Here is an 18,443-nt window from a genome sequence, read left to right as displayed (position 1 = left end):
ATAATAATAATAATGAGCAGAAGTAGTGGGGGAGCATCATAGCCATGGGTCCCACCTGCGAGGTCATGCACTGTTTATCTTGATATGAGATCACCATGTCATGCACATATGGTTGTGGTGCATGTGCCTGGTGTACCCTTATCAGACGGGTAGTCATGATGGGTATATTGGGTTTCATATATTTTATCTCAGTGTCACTTTGATGTCATGCACTGCTCTCTCACTCGATAATAATGATAATAATAATAATAATAATAATAATAATAATAATAATAATAATAATAATAATAATAATAATAACAGGTAGTGGATCTCTAGGCTTCTGATCTTAACTGATTGGAAATGTTATCATGTACATTATTTTGTTTTGGTTTAAAAGATGGGTTACAGCAAATATTCTGCGCAATAGCACAGATTTGCTTGTCAGTTGTTTGACCGTAACCACTTGAGCATGTCCCTTGTCAGTTGTTTGACTTAACCAGTTGAGCATGTCCTTAGATATGTGCATCTCTGATTACGAGCAGAAATAGTGAGGGAGAATCATAGCCATGTGTTGAGAGGAATTCTTTGGGGTTTGGATAATTCACCTTTGGAAACATGGACGTTTCTTTCAACATTCTTAAACAACCCTTATTCGGGGACTTTTTGAGCGGGTTGGGCTACTCAACCTGAAGAAAATTCTAACTGGGCCCCACCTGCAAGGTCGTGCGCTGTTTATCTTGATATGAGATCACCATGTCGCGCACATATGGTTGTAATGCATGTGCAAGGTGTATCCTTATCAGACGGGTAGTCGTGATGGGTATACTGAGCTTCGTATATTTTACCCCAGTATCACTTTGTTGGCATGCACTGCTCTCTCACTCAATAATAATAATAATAATAATAATAATAATAGTACATTAGATGTATTTATGCTGCAGGTACCTAGATAGCAAATACAGAGAGCAGAGGTGAGGATTGCAATGAAGAGTGCAAAGCGCACGTGTGAACACACACACAAAAACTCATTACATATATGCATACATACATATATATATATACAGGCGCGCGAGCACACAGGCTGCGCGCGCGCACACACAGACGCACACACACACACACTCATAATCAACCTACATGTTTAGCAAGGTAGTAAAATTTTCATTACAGGTGAATAGATATAGTTGCTAAGATTAATATTCTCATGACAGTGAGTTTGATGTTATGTAGATAAGTCGGTACTGAAAATGGCCTCTGAGAATATCTTTGTCATACCAGTGGAAAATGTGAAAATCGGTGAATAGAAATCTTTTCTTCTTGTTAAGACCTACGTCGTATATGCCATTGTTTTCATGTTTTCTTCCTTTTTACTTACATTACATTCGAATTTATTTTAATTAATGGAAACCTCGAGCTATTTTAAAATCGGAGCACGTATTGAATTTATCAAAAATGTGTATGTGTCGGTATGTGTGTCTGTGCATGTGTGTGTGCTCATGTGTGTATGTACGAATGTGTGTTTGCGTATCCATATATTGTATGTTTGTATGTATGCATACATGCATATATGTATGTATGTATGTATGTTTATATGTATGTATGTATGTATTTATGTATGTATATATGTATTTATGTATGTATGTATGTATGTATGTATGTATGCATGCATGCATATGTATAGATATGTGTATGTGTGCATATGTATATACATATATGTAAAGATATCAATACCATGTGTGCGCGTGCAAGCAGTGTGTGTGTGTGTGTGTGTGTGTGTGTGTGTATGTGTGTGTGTGTGTGTGTGTGTGCGTGCGTGCGTGCACGCGTGTGTGTGTATGGAAAGTGATTCAGAAGTTCCATTAACCTTTAAATAATATATTAAAAAGATCGATATTTTTTTTAAAGTTATGTGATTTATAAAAAATAATTTCATTATTATCTTTGCTATTTTGTTCCAAATATCTTTTAATATCCATCCATCCATTCGCACACACACACACACACACACACACACACACACACACACACACACACACACGTATGTCTGAGTATATTAAAAATGTCATTGTTAAAAAATGAAAGAGTAGCCATCGTCCTCAAAATGGCATTGCATATGCATGTACATATCAGCATAGGCAGCTTCACTTGTAATTTTTATGATGTGCAAATTTATGATCTTTTCAAGCCTTTCAAACCAGGTTTTCAGAAGTTTCACTTTCCTTTTTCCTCAATGTGTCATACAAACTTTGGGCCGTTTTTAAAATTACCACCGGACTTATCAGCACATTACGTTGATCTATACACCCCGATTTATGAAGAATAAGATCAGAGTAATTAACGGAGCACTTTCTTGAGCATTTGATCTAATTTTCTCTTTATTGTCACATATTGTTCCCACTGTAGACGTTGAAAACTTGAATGCTTTAACAACGTGAATGATGTTTCCTCCTATATCAAACCTTTTTTTTTTTTAAAGAACAATTTTAATATCCAGTAGAAGGTAGCGAGCTGGCAGAATCGTTAGTATGTCGGGCAAAATGTTATAAGCATTTCGTCCGTCTTTATGTTCTGAGTTCAAATTCTGTTGAGTTCTCATTTGCCTTTCATCCTTTTGGGTTCGATAAAATAAATGCCAGTTGAGCACTCGGATCGATGTAATCGACTTACCCGACCCTCGAACATGCTGGAATTATGCCAAAATTTGAAACCAGTAACTTTGATATCTACTGTTATTTGTTTATGGTATATTTCCGCATTAATGTCTTCTGTTCTACTTGATGTCTCCCTTTCACACATCCTGGATTTCAAATAAATCTTACAGTGGCGGCGATCAACAATTATCCACAGCAAATATGAGGTACCAAAGCAACAAAAGGGGAGAAGTGTTTTGTGTGAGTAGAAGGTGGTTGTTTTATCACTAAGGATACAAAAATAGAAATGGAACGATGAAAGGGTGAAGGAATGAAATGAGAGGGAATACTGTATGATTACAGTTTATTCACAGGTAACCAGATTGAAGGGTATTTCGCTTCTAGCATCTCTGACATGAATCATAAAAACTCCACATTTCTTCTCTCACAAAGACTCTGTTGCACTGACATACAACGTATGTAGCTACAGGCATTGCTATCATGCCGATGCTAATTCTAATGTTGCAACATTGGAATTAGTTGTGTTCTTAGGATTGCTTTTGATGTTGGTGGTGCTGGTGGGGATATTGTAAGGTGAGGCGGTGATCGTAGTTTTCTTATAATTGTATTGTTGATGATAGATACCGCATGATCTCATATGATTATCGTTCATCTTAGTTAGGGTTGCTTACCTTGTTCATACTATTGTTTCTAGTGTTGGTCACGTAGGAATTGGTGGGTTTGTAATGGTGATTGTGTTGGTGTTTATTTTAGACGTGACGAAGAAGAATCATATATATATAATTAAGGGTACCAGGTAGTACCAGCATTGCTAGAAATAAGAGTCGAAAAATATTCAAATAAGCCACAATATCACGAGGAGGAAAGACTGGGGTTAAACTAGGCAGCGAGACCCACTGATAAGGACTAAGAGTATTATCGCAGAGTTCAGAATCACGTTGATTTGTAGGTTCGATTCTGGTTTTCAGTCATTTGTTTGTATTTATAAGCTGTCAATTCAAACCGGAGACGCATATACAATAGTTGCACACACACACATGCATATATGTACGGAGGGTATTGTTTTTTCCAAATTGTTAATTATACTTTGATCTTAGTTGAAATGTCGAGAAGCGGCGTTTTGCCTGAGAAGTAAGTGTAGCTTTAAAATTATTTCAAATCTACCCGAATTCTCATAAGGCCCAAATCCCGTAAGCTGAAGTAGCCATAACGCTGGGATATCTGTCTGTGTCTGTCTGTCTGTCTCTCTTTGCATATATACGAGGGAGTGTTGAAAAGTTCATGGCTTTAAGGGTATCGGGAAAGGCCCGGGAGGCCCAACCTTCCGAATTCCTTTACAGGGCTTAGAAAAACTGAAGGACCACTGCAATAATGTGGGAGGGGAATATATTGAAAAAAAAAATCATAATTGACCTATCTTCCTATATTTTACTTTACCCACAGCCAGGAACTTTTCAGAACCCCTCGCATACACACGTGTGTGTGTGTGTGTGTGTTTAAGTATTTCTTATGTGTGACAGGGAAATTGAAAGTAAAGGAGAAAGAGAAGCGAGAGAGAGAAGGGAGAGAAAAAGAAAGAGAGAGTGGTAAAGTGACTGTGTGGTAAGTAGCTTGCATAACGACCACATGGTTCCGGATTTAGTCCCACTGTGTGGCACCTTGGGAAAGTGTCTTCTACTATAGCCTCGGGCCGACCAAAGCCTTGTGAGTTGATTTGGTAGACGGAAACTGAAAGAAGCCCGTATTGTGTGTGTGTGTGTGTGTGTGTGTGTGTGTGTGCTTGTCCCCGCCACCGCTTTGGTGGACGGAAAAACTTAACATTTATTATATTACTAATGAATGAGCTTTGAGAGTTTTATTCATAGGAGTCAGAATGAAATGTCTGGATTTTTCATGAACCAAACGGATTCATTTGTGATCACACACACACACACACACACACACACACACATACACACACACACACACACACACACACACACACACACACACACACACACACACACACACACACACACACACAGAGTCTCTCTCTTTCTCTCTCATACATTTATGCACACAATCTCTTGTTCACCCTTACGTACACCTATCATTGCTTCCAAAGTACGTTTTCCTTGCTGGTATAGGTTGAACCGAACTTTTTAGAGCAACATTCTGCGACTGGGTGCCCCCTCCCATCCCACACTACGATCTAAATTCTTTTAGCCGTCTTTCATGACATGCAGTAATGCGGTGTACTTATTCTAAAAACCAGGATACACATTGCTACAACACACACACACATGCGCGCACGCACACACACACACACACACAGACACAGACACACACAAAAGCGCATACATACGTGCACACGTGAGCACTCATCTATCTATCTATCTATTTATCTATCTATCTATCTATCTATCTATCTGTCTGTCTGTCTGTCTGTCTGTCTGTCTGTCTGTCTGTCTGTCTGTCTGTCTGTCTATCTATCTATCTACAAGTATGTATGGTCACTAACTTGACTATTCTTTTTCATGTAGATGAAATCTCTGAGTTATTCAATTTTAGGGATCTTTTTTAAAACGGGGGCCACATTTTTCATTAACGAAACACTTTGAAACTTGGATCACTGGTAGAATGTGTCATATAAAACATCTTCTTCTCTTAGTCTTCTTAAAAAAAAAAGAAATCCATAAATTATTCCATGTTAAAGTTGTCGTATTTCTGTAATTTCAACCAATCACTGACGTCCATTCAGCCGATATACATTAAGTGCCGACTACATAAACAAACGATTCTGAAACAATTAACCCTAACCCTAACCCTAACTCTAACCCTAACCCTAACCCTAGGGTTAGAGTTAGGGTTAGGGTTAGGGTTAGGGTTAAAGCAAATTTAAAATGAAAAAAGCAAATAAAACGAAGAATCGTTTGTTTATGTAGTCGGCACTTAATGTATATCGGCTGAATGGACGTCAGTGATTGGTTGAAATTATCGAAATAAGACAATTTTTTACATGAAATAAATTCGAATACAAAAATATTTTTCTGTTCTATAACACAAAATAGATAAGTATACGAAGTTTGAAAGTCTTTCGGTACCAAAAGCACTACGTAAAACATTAATGAAAAATGTGGCCCCCGTTTTAAAAAAGATCCAATTTTAGTTATTTATTTTCTAAAATAAGTGTTTGTGTCTGTGTGCGCGCGTGTGTGTATGTGCGCGCGCGTACGTATGTTTGTGTGTATGTGTGTGTGTGTGTGTGTGTGTGTGTGCATTCGCGTGTGTGTACTGCGCTGTGTGAATTTGTGTGTGTGGTTTCTCTTTGTCTACGCGCACAATATACGGTATATATGACAATGAAAAATAAAAAAAACAACAGGGCATTGTCCTGTTCGACAGGAAACGAGACATAAAAAGGTAACAAGAAGAACAATAGACAACAAATAACAAATGTCAACATATATTACACACACACACAATCACGTGTTTACATGAATGCTGGCGTTTAACTGTCATATCAGGTGTTATAAATAATGTCCGAAATATCGTATATGTAATTTCTATGAAATTTTACAATATTCTAAGACGTCAAATGGTATCGATTGATAATCACATGAATTTGCAAACCTTTAACTTAATATAATTTCTTTTTTTTTTATAGAATAATTTGACTGAATTAATTATTAATATTAGCCCTCCAACATGGACGTATCGAAGGAGCATTTAAGGCACATAATGTTTTATGAGTTGAAAAAAGGGGAACAGTGAGGCTGAAGCAACCCAAAATATCCATTCTGTTTATGGGGAAGAGTACTTGAACGAAAGAAGATGGTGCAGGAGTGGCTGCTTACCAACCACATGGTTCCGGATTCAGTCCCATTGCGAGACACCTTGGGCAAGTGTCTTGTACTATAGCCTCGGGCCGACCAAAGCCTTGTGAATAGATTTGGTAGACGGAAACTGAAAGAAGCCCGTCGTATATATATATATGTTTATGTGTCTGTGTTTGTCCCTCCAACATCGCTTGACAACTGATGTTAGTGTGTTTACGTCCCCCGTAAAAGAAACCGATAGAATAAGTACTAGGCTTACAATTTTTTCGACTAAAAGCGATGCTCCAGCATGGCCACAGTCAAATGACTGAAACAAGTAAAAGAATAAAAGAAAAGATGGTTTGCAGACTTCAAAAAATGGTGATTTCAGCCTAAGTGAGAGGCTACAAATAGAACGCCATGTTGAATTTGATAACGAGCTTTTTTTGTCATAGCTTTAGAAGGATAATGCTGTGTCAGTTGAAGAATTGGCAAGTAAGCCCAATTCAAGCCATTCAATTGTAAATCGCCATCTTCAATAGCTTGGAAAACGTGCCCAAACACCAAAAAATGGGTTCCCCATGATTTGACAGAAGCCAATCGACAATAACGAGTGGACATTTGGTCATTTAGATGTATGGAATCAGGAATTTTGAGATACATCCATTTTTGATCGTTTACTTGCTTCAGTCATTAGACTGCAGCCATGTTGGGCCACTGCCTTGAATAATTTTAGTTAAACGAATCGACCGTAGTACTTATTTTTTAAAGCTTGGTACTTATTCTATCGGCCTCTTGCTAAACCGCTATGTTACGGGGATCGTAAACGCATCAGCACTGATTGCCAAGTGGTAGTGATGGTGGGCAAACACAAACACAAAGGCATACACACATACGCACATAGATACTTATATACATGCGTGTACACACACACACACACACACACAAACACAAACACACACACACACACACACACACACACACACTCCTTCTTCAGCACCACATCCAACCCATTAACTATCCACGAATACATTACTTTAATAGTCACTAAGTTTAGCAGTGTAACACTATTGGATAGACCAATTTTACATATTAAACACATTCCTGGTAACTGATACGTACATATTACTTGCCTGTAGGGAAACCGTATTTCGTTTTGCAACCATGATATACTATCAAATGTATTAAAGATTTTAAAGTCAATACTGTGTCCTACTTTATATTAGCAATGCACTGTTTTAATTTTTTAAGCCTACCATTTTTTAAAGTGTAAATGGAACGTATGGTAAATTCATAGACACCAAACTCGAGGACTACAAGAGTGATGCTTCCATCGTTACTTGTTTTCTTGATAACCTCTCCATTTTCCTGCAGAGAATACACCTGTCTGTGTCATTAGTTAGGATCAGATACTTTCGTATTCTTCTTGTTCACTGTTGGTGGTACGAGTATGTAAATCCACACACAGCCTCGCAGTACGGCCATGTAAATACGAGCAATAGTCAATGCATTCTGGGAAGCTAAACATTGTGAGGGATTGCTGGGGTACGCTTTTGCAGTCCATGCAGAATCTTGCACCGATCACCAACCAGTGTACTCACAGATTAATCCGTGATAAGCGTAGCATAGTTCACGTGATAAAGATTAATCCGTGATAAGCGTAGCATGGTTTATCAGTGATAAACGAGGCTACATGCACCAGTGATGGTCTCCGTCAGCAATTAGCCAGTCTTAACAGAGATTAAAAGATAGAATAGATTAGTGTGCTGCGAGACAGAGATAAAAGACTAATATTCTGATCAGGAATCTTCGCTGGAGATTGAGGATTACCGTCAGAAAACATCTTCCGAGACGTTGGTTTTTTTTTTCGTCTTTCTGACAGCAAAACAATTTATTCCACTTGTAATTTCGGGTGTGTGCTTAAGAAGTTCACTTCGCCACCACGTGGTTTCAGCTTCAGTCCCATTGCGCTGCGTGATATTTTTTCGCACACTTTCCGTCTACCAAATTCATTCACAAGGCATTGCTCAGCCTGAGACTATAGTAGAAGACTGTTGCGCAACGTGCTGCGTAGTGAGTCTGAACCCGAAACCACATGATTGAAAAGCGAATTTCTAAACCACAGAACCATACCTGCACCTACATAGTAGATTTATGATCTAAAATCGTTCCTCCCGTGACTATCCTATCCTTACGCACATCCGTAATTACATTAATTTATCGTTTTTAACTCCCGGGTCAGTTCTGATTGAGAAAATATTTAATCAAAGATGTTGCTTCCATCTTCATCCCATCTTTCTCTCGAACATGATGTTGTTGTTGGCAATCCGTCGCTTACGACGTCGAGAGTTCCAACTGATCCATGCAACGGAACAGCCTGCTTGTGAAATTAACGTGCAAGTGGCTGAGCACTCCACAGACACGTGTACCCTTAACGTAGTTCTCGGGGATATTCAGCGTGACACAGTGTGACAAGGCTGGCCCTTTGAATTACAGGCACAACAGAAACAGGAAGTAAGAGTGAGAGAAAGTTGTGGTGGAAGAGTACAGCAGGGTTCGCCACCATCCCCTGCTGGAGCCTCGTTGAGCTTTAGGTGTTTTCACTCAATAAACACTCACAACGTCCGGTCTGGGAATCGAAACCGCAATCCTATGACCGCGAGTCCGCTGCCCTAACCACTGGGACATTGCGCCTCCACTCACGGACATGATATGTCTAAGACAATATTATTCTATGTAACTTTCTTGTTGCTGTTGCTGTCATTGTCGTTGTTGTGTTTTAGTCTCAGATCAGACTCGATCTAGTGAACCTATAACCAAAGATGTTCCATGCCCTTCCATCAAAATAACCATTGCCAATATGCCTATGTCAGAAACCAATATATCGTCCTAAAAGCATAAGGACGTATTCAGTAATGTAGTTCTAGATGTATTGTGTCTGAATATAAGATGGGATGTTATGACTAGAAAGCCTTTGTTCCTAAGTTTGTTTGATCATAGCCGTCTTAGTTCCTTTGTAGGTTCGAGTCTCACGGGCGGCCTTCAACTTATTCTATTCTTTTACTTGTTTCAGTCATTAAACTGCGGCCATGCTGGGGCACCGCCTTGAAGAATTTTAGTCGAATGAATCGACCCTAGTATTTTTTTTATTTTCTAAGCTCGGTACTTATTCATTGTTTTTTTTTGCCAAACCGATATGTTACAGGGACGTAAATATACTCACACCGGTTGCCAAGCGGTGGTGGGGTCAAAAAAACACACACACACACGACGGGCTTCTTTCAGTTTCCTTCTACCAAATCCACTCACAAGGCTTTGGTCGGCTTGAGGCTATAGTAGAAGACACTCGCCCAAAGTGCCACGCCGTGGGACTGAACCCAGAACCATGTGGTTGGGAAGCAAGTTTCCTACCACATAGCCACTTCTTTTTTTTTAAACTTAATATTTATATGCTACTATTTACAGCTTTAGCTGTTTCGAGTTCCACTATTCCAAAAACAAACTTAAAAAAAAATACAAACATCAGCAAACTATACATATTTAGACAAGCCAAATGGTATATGTATGTGAGTGGGAGGAAGGCTTTATGAGATTGCTAAACCTGTTAAGAATAGCAGCTCAACCTTTGTCAGTCCACTTCATATCGTCCTAAAACAAACGGGAAGGATACGTTAAATAATGTAATTCTTTATAAATCGTTTCTAGAAAAAAGAAGAGGCAATGGTTTTAGCTGGAACGTCGTTCTTCAGGGTTAAGCAGAAATGACAACAAATTGTCAGTGTTACATTGGAGAATATAACAAATAAAATGGTTTAGAACTTCTTTCTCTTTCTCTGTCTTTCTTCTTTTCTTTCCCTATCATTTGTCCTTTGTCCTCTTTCTTCTTCTCCCCTCTCTATATCACCCTTTTCATCCCTCTTTCTCCCTCTCTGTCTTTAAGCAACCAGGTGAAGGAGAAGATTTAATGAAGCGTTTATTGGAAATATCAGGCAAGAAAATGGTTTTCTCTCGGACCGAAAGATAATGTTGACAAATTAACTGGAAGAAATCAATGAAGCATGAAAGGCCAACATATTAGAATACAAATCTCTCGATCTGGACAGAAGTTACAGTCACTTGTGGTGTTGTTGCTGAAGTTGGTGTTGATGCTAATGCTATTATTGTAACTCTTGTGTTGTTCAACAATTCTCACTTCCCATAGTGATGTAGCTGTGGGCTGTGCTATACCGCAGTGTTTTTAAATTGCTGAATATGTATGTTTATACATACATATAGTGGAGGCGCAATGGCCCAGTGGTTAGGGCAGCGGACTTGCGGTCATAGGATCGCGGTTTGGATTCCCAGACCGGGCGTTGTGAGTGTTTATTGAGCGAAAACACCTAAAGCTCCACGAGGCTCCGGCAGGGGATGGTGGCGAACCCTGCTGTACTCTTTCACCACAACTTTCTCTCACTCTTTCTTCCTGTTTCTGTTGCACCTGTAATTCAAAGGGTCAGCCTTGTAGCACTGTGTCACGCTGAATATCTCCGAGAATTACGTTAAGTGTACACGTGTCTGTGGAGTGCTCAGCCACTTGCACGTTAATTTCACGAGCAGGCTGTTCCGTTGATCGGATCAACTGGAACCCTCGACATCGTAAGCGACAGAGTGCCAAAAACAACATACATATATTATGAAGCTGCGTGGCTTAGTGGTTAGGGTGTTGCCTTCACGATCGTAAGGTCATGGTTTCGGTTCCCGGACCGGGTGGTATGGTAAAACACTTCGTTTCAAGTTGTTAAAGTCTACTCAGCTGTAAATAAGTAATTCTAAGACGGACTGGCATCTCGTTCAGAGGGGAATGTTGCGAGATCGGTCACTTACACGCTATGGAAACCGGATGATTGGCATTATGAATCTTGGGACTCAAGACAGTACTTGGAACTAAAAATGTCATCACTTACGGGACGAATATCACAAAGTATTTTCCCGATGCTCTCACGATTCTGTCAGTCCATCGCCGACCTTATTCAATCAAGCATTAGAAAAATGAACTTAATATATGGGCGGAGGTTAGGGCGGCGAGCTAGCAGAGTCATTAGGACACCTGGCGAAAAGCTCAGCGGTATTTCGTCTGCCGTTACGTTCTGAGTTCAAATTCCGCCGAGGTCGACTTTGCCTTTCATCCTTTCGGGGTCGATAAATAAAGTACCAGTTACGCACTGGGGTTGATGTAATCAATTTAATCACTCCACGAGGCTCCAGCAGGGGATGGTGGCGAACCCTGCTGTACTCTTTCACCACAACTTTCTCTCACTCTTTCTTCCTGTTTCTGTTGCACCTGTAATTCAAAGGGTCAGCCTTGTCACACTGTGTCACGCTGAATATCCCCGAGAACTACTTGTTTTCCCCTTCTATGTTCAGCTCCTTGTGGGCAATAAAGAAATAAGAATCGTTAGGACGCCGGGCAAAAATGCTCAGCTTTCGTCCGTCCTTATGTTTTGAGTTCAAACTTCACCAGAGTCGACTTTGTCTTTCATCCTTTCAGGGTCGATAAAATAAGAGTTACGCACGAGGGTCGATGTAATCGACTTATCCCCTCCGTCGAAATTGCTGGCGTCGCGCCAAAATTTGAATTCAGTATTCAGGCGGAGACGTGTCAGTATGGCTGAGAAGCATGCTTCCCAACCACGTGGTCTTGAGTTCAGTCGCGGGCCAACCAGAACCTTGTGAGTGGATTTGATAGACGGAAACTGAAAGAAACCCGTCGTGTGTGTGTGTGTATGTGTGTGTGTGTGTGTGTGTGCGTGTGTGTGTGCTTTTGCGTTTATCCTTACCACTGTTTGACATGTTTAGAGGCTCGGTAAAAGAAAACGAGAGAAGTGGCAGATTTAAGAAAATAAGTAGTAGAATCGATTTGTTTGACAAAAACTCTTCAAAGACTGGAACAAATAAAAGACAAAAGATAAAGCATACGATCCAGAGTTACTTTACCGATGTTTTTGTTTTAGTTTATAGGAAAGTTGGTTATACATCATTAGATGTATACCTGACTTACCTATATAAAATTAAGATATAAACGGAACGCTGAACTCCAGACTATCAACTTAAACAACATTTATTTAGGTGGTAAATTTCTACATCTTTAGCTCTTGTTTGTTGTTACAGCTTCTGTGTGTGTGAGCATTGTTGTTGGGACGTTTGTTATGTAGATGTAAGCGAGCTGTCGAGCGTAAGTCCGAAAGATGGAGAGTGACAGCTAAACACGTCCATGCTTTATTGCTGGCCAGCAAGAAAGAGACTGTCTCCAGAGTTGGAATGTTGGAGACACTGCTTGACACGTCCATGCTCATGGCCGGCCGACCGAGAAAAAGATAGAATAGAAGCGGGAACGCTTGGTTATTTAATTCCACGCATGCGTGAGACTACGCATGCGCACGGCGTTACTACAAGTTTGTTACCCCACCATCGCTTGATAACTGTTGTTGGTGTGTTTACGTTCCCGTAATTTAGCAATTCAGCAAAAGAGAATGATAGAATAAGTACTAGGCTTACAAAAAAAAAAAATCCTGGGTCGATTTGTTCGACTAGAAGGCGATGCTCCAGCATGGCCGCAGTCAACTAACTAAAACAAGTAAAAGAGTAAAAAAGATATATAATAGGTTGGCAAGAAAGTAATTTCGTTTTTCGCAGAGAGATTTTTTTGAATGACTTTTGTCAATGTTATGATTTTTTCCTTATGACATTTGATAGTAAAGAACAAATCAAGTTTCGATTAGGGAGCAAATATTTAAGAAAAAGTGGAAGTGGATTGGTAGCACAATTAGAAAAGACACACCAAATGTAGCAAAAAGGTCTTTACAGTGGAATTCGGATGGATACAGAAAGAAAGGTAGGCCTAAGAACTCGTGGCGTAGATCAACACAAAAGGAACTAGAGAAAGGGGGACATTCATGGCAGAGTACAGAAGCGAAAAATTATGCGACATGGAATTCAATTATAAGTGGCCTAGGCATGTATATATATACAATTTAGAGAATAAGAGTTGTTTCCCTTGGGAATGAACTTTTTTTTTTTATTTTAAACAATTTTAGCGCATAAGCAATGTTAGACGAAGGCATAAGGTCAGGCGTCCTTTAAGAAAGAGTTGTTCATTGTAGACATCTAATCCTTTAATAGAACGTTATTTCGTCAACCTCAGAATGAGGAAAATCCTATAAAGGTAATATGAATTTCAAATTTTGGCACAAGGCCAGCAATTTCTGGGGAGGGGATAAGTCGATGACATTGACCCCAGAGTTCAACTGATACGAAAGAATGAAAGGCAAGGTCGACCGCAACAGAATTTGAACTTAGAACGTAAAGATGGGCGAAATACTGCTAAGTATTTTGCCAGGCATGCTAACGATTCTGGCGGCTTGCCACCCTCAGTAAAATTAATATCAGTTTTATCTGAATGTAAAGGGGAATAACTCAATGATACCCCAGCAATTTATTGTCTTCTTTCTAGAGCTTGTCATTCACTGTCGCTGCACAAAGACACATTGACCAAAGCAAGCCGAAGACATCTTGTAAACAAATGCACTCTTTAAGTATTATTTCACTTCGTTGGTGTTATAAGAATGTTTTCGGATGTAAGTGTGATTCGCAGTCAGAACGGGAAGGATCGTAAGAAAAATACCGATTCCGTGTGTGTACACGCGCGCGCAACACACATACCTACACACGCATACATACATACACGCACACACACACGTACACACACACATGCGTGTTTGTATCTATCTATCTATCTATCTTAGATATTTGTGTGCGTGTGTGTATGTAAACACACACACTCTCTCTCTCCCATATGCATACACATAATCCATGTATGTATGTATGTATGCATGTATGTATGTGTGTGTGTGTGTAAATATAGGGAAAACTGCCTGGTTTCTCCCTCTCTTTCTCTCTCTCTCTCTTTCTCTACACACACACACACAAACACACAACCACACACACATATATCTTTTATCTGTTACTTATCTCAGTCATTGACTGCGGTCATGCTGACCTTATACATGCACACATACATACATACATACATACATACATACGTTCGTACGTGCGCGCGCGCGCGTATATATATATATATATATATATATATATATATATATATATATATATATATATATATATATATATATATTAATGTTCAGTTTTATTAAAAGCAATTTTACGCAAATCTTATGTGTTTCTCTATACATTTTTAGAGTACAAATTTATTATTCTTATACAAGAATGTTGTAGACAGTGACTTCAAAGATTTGATCAGCTAAGCTATCATTGGACTGAGTTGCATTTCAGATAGTCTTTCTTTTATATAGTGTCTGTTGAATTAAAATCATCTTTGGTTGATTTTGAGTGGGATGGTAATTTGGTCTTTATGGCAGGTTGTTATGAAAGTGTGCTTTGGAAAATTTTTTACTGATTTAATTTGGGGTTATATTACTGTTTAGAATTTATTCATGCATGTAGAACTTTATAAACAAGCCTGTAGGTGTTTCTCTTTTGTTAGGTAGACACAAGGTGTGACAGTATTTTTGTTGCTTTTGGTATTATTGGGTTTAATCCTTTTCCTTTGACAATGTAAAAGTCAAAGGTACAAAGACTGTTCACACCCTTAGTAATTGGGTGTGCCAACCTTTTTTCATAAAAGATGTAGGTAGGTCCTAAGTTTCGGCTGGTCATTTCTTTTACTTTAAGGCATTAAGGGCATTTCATGTTTTCATTTGTAAGGTCGGGGTTATTAGTCAAGGCATGTCATGGTTCTGGTAGTATAGAAAATTGTTTCTCTTGTGCTTTGATGTTCACAGAAGTATTTGAGTAAAGGTTGTGTTTATATGTTTCTCCCTAGGTGTTCATTGTTCAATAAGTAATCTGACTAGTATATAGGAATTTTAAACTTCCTGTTTTGCGGAATTAGAGTTTATTTGGTGTTTGTTTGTAAAATTTCTTCAAATTATGTTATAGATAAATTCTGTTATATATATATATATATGCTAAAGTGGAGCAAATATAAAAGCTATGTGTATATTCATGTATAAAAATGTGAACAAAAATATAATATAATTTAATTAAAATAAATAGATAACTAAATAAAATAAAATCTCGGCAGAGATAAGCGACATTGTGGATTTTTATATATTAGAAAAATTACACAACAAATTTCCATCCGTCACAGGTGGCCCATAGATGGACTACTCCTACTAAGAAAATACAATCCACAAAAACCTGATTAGTTTGGAAGGATTTACATCACTTCTTCAAAAATTTGCTCTTCTCAATCAACTCAAGTTAATCAACTTCCTAGATGTTACTCTGGACCTGGAATCAAGATCGAAAAACCATACAAGAAAACTAACGAAAAACTTCAGTATATACATAAACAATCCAACCTCCCCAAAAAGCATTATCAAAAGCCCAGTAAAAAACATGTCTTTCAGACTTTCCTCTTTGTCTTCAAATGAAAAGATACTAAACGAAATAGCAAATCCATATAACAAAGATCTCAATAACAGTGGTTACAAAGGAAAAGTGCAATATATAAACAACAATCCTCTCACAATAAATAAAATACACAAGAATAGAAAAAGGAAATTATCAGGTAACCCCTCCCCCACTTCAACATATAAGTCTCCACACCAATAGCTAAATTATTTTTCAAAATAATGCAGAAACACTTCCACTCCAACTACAAGTATTACAAGCTGATAAACAAATTCAACGTAAACTTGTCATACTATACTACCAACAACTTTGAAAAAACTGTAGCCAACTACAATCCCCAAAAGTTGTCTAAAATTGAGAATCTAAATCACATACACAATAACACTTGCAATTATAGAACACGTTCATCCTGCCCTTTAGAAGGCAACTGTCTCTGAAAAATATCGCTATGGTAATCACAAACATGGCACCAACTACTATATCTACATACATAGGATCTGCAGCAAACCAGTTCAAGACACGATACAACCAACACACGCAGACCTTTCGCAACTCAAACAGGAAAAATAATACGTCACTATCCAACATATATGGCAACTGAAATAAAATAAAAAGCACTTAGTTTAGCATCAACTAGAAAATATTCTTACACGCACAACCATACCGAGATAATAACAAACCCTTCAAATTTAGCACAAAGGAATCCTATCACATTCTAACATTCATGGACCAAATCCTGAACTGAAACTCCGAACTAATCTCTTCATGCAAGCACAAAATCTTGTAAACACTAAAATACTTCAAACCAACAACCTTTTCTCGCGACTAAAATTGTTAATATCTCACCAACTCCCTTCCATCCACTTACACAATAAACCATTCCAATACATACATACATACATACATACATATAGATATAGATATAGTCGTTTTAGCGTTTGCTAGAATGCTTTGCGGTATATAATCCGAGTATATACCATCTGAGTTCAAATAACGCCGAGGTCAACTTTGCCTTTTGTCCTCTCGGGCTCAAAAAAAAGTTCTAATCAGAGACTGTTATGTGACAGAACTGAAAGAAAATCGAACCAAATTCTTTGCAATGTTAGTTGTCGGTTCTTTATATTGCGATTCCAAATCACGCCATGACTTACTTGAACGGGAAATTTAATGTTATCTTTTACATCTTTCAATCACAAGAATACAGCTATGCTAGGGAACCACCTTGACGGGTTTAGTTGAGCATATCGGCTCCAGTGCTTATTTTTTATGTCTAGTTTCTTATTTGATCGGTCTCTTTTTTTTGCCGAATTGCTAAGTTACAGGGACGTAAAGAAACAAATGCCAGTTGTCAACCGGTTGTTGGGACCGAATATTTTCACAAAGACACCCCCCCACACACACACATACGTGTATGCGACGGGTTTATTTCAGTTTCTTACAAGTCTTTAGTCGGTCCAAGGCTATAGTATGTCCAAGCTGCCATGTAATGGAACTGAACCTGGAATTATGCGGTTGGAAAGCAAACTTCTTGCCACACAACCATGCCCGCTTAGTTTAATACCATCATCTGGCACCTCATGTACCTTTAGAAGAATCCATACTGTCCTAAGAATTTGAGTCAGATCTTCGGTTTAATAACTTCCTCTCTCTCTCACGATCAAACTAGGAAACCCTGTAAATGGTTACGGATACCGTCTTCTCTCCTGCTCCTGACTAAAAGAGGAAGAAAAACCATCAAAAAACAAAAGTAGCAGAAGGACGAGATGCATTAAGGAGATGTCCTGTACGTGGATGTTTTCTAAAGTAGCTACTAAATCTTACTCAAACCCTAACCCTAACCCTTAACGTCTTTGAGAAAAAAGAAAACATTAAATAAAGTCGTCTTGGAAGCACACAAGCTGAAAAAAAATAATAAACAAACAAAAACCATGCTCACGACCTGAACTTCTCTGATCATGAGTCAACTCAATGAACGTTGATTTTAGGTCAGGTAATCAGAGAAAAAGAGAGAAAGAAACACGTTTCAAAATGATTTCGTATCATGTATTGATCTGTTGCTAAATGTCACGATTTCAATATTTCAGTTATACAGTGAATGAGAACGTGTCAAGTAAGGTTTATTTTCAGCATCGTTTAGTTTTATCTACTCAACTGAACAACTGAAGTGACATGAAGAGAAAGGTCAAGAGATCACACCAACAAAGTCCGAGAGATAGCGCAGGAATTAGAGATTCTACATCGCATATTTAATATTATTATATTATTTTTTGGTATTCAATTCTGTGTATTCTCTTTACTTCATGTTCTTTACACACACATTTTCACATCTACCTATCAGCTAGGTAGCTAACTACGAATCTCGTCATCAACACATCATCATCACCACTTCTTCCCATGTTTTCTTCAGTCTTCTCCCGAAAGTTTCTTTTCTTTGTATCGCTTATGACTTCCTTTACTGATCTGTCATCCTCCATACGCATCATATGTTTGTACCAAAGCAGTCATCTCTCTATTGCACACGGCATCTGATTCCTATATTTAGCTT

At 38.4% G+C, this 18,443-nt stretch overlaps 1 protein-coding gene across 2 annotated transcripts in view; it reads left to right on the top strand.

Moving 5' to 3' along the window:
* Positions 1 to 783: 783 nt before the first annotated feature.
* LOC106880276 (choline/ethanolamine transporter flvcr2a) overlaps positions 784 to 18,443 on the top strand; it is a 319,269-nt gene continuing 301,609 nt past the window's right edge. Inside the window, exon 1 of one of the 2 annotated variants that reach the window (XM_089349395.1) lies at positions 784 to 1,275. In XM_089349395.1, coding sequence (XP_089205521.1) covers positions 1,227 to 1,275 — 49 coding nt within the window. In that variant the 5' untranslated portion in view covers positions 784 to 1,226. The remainder of the gene's footprint in view (positions 1,276 to 18,443) is intronic. The other variant, XM_089349394.1, reaches the window with a different exon arrangement.

This window comes from Octopus bimaculoides, chromosome 3 (genome assembly GCF_046866305.1).
Source record: "Octopus bimaculoides isolate indiv1 chromosome 3, ASM4686630v1, whole genome shotgun sequence".
Taxonomy (NCBI): domain Eukaryota; kingdom Metazoa; phylum Mollusca; class Cephalopoda; order Octopoda; family Octopodidae; genus Octopus; species Octopus bimaculoides.
Note: the sequence above shows the minus strand (reverse complement) of the source record. Positions and strands in the feature narration are given on the sequence as shown.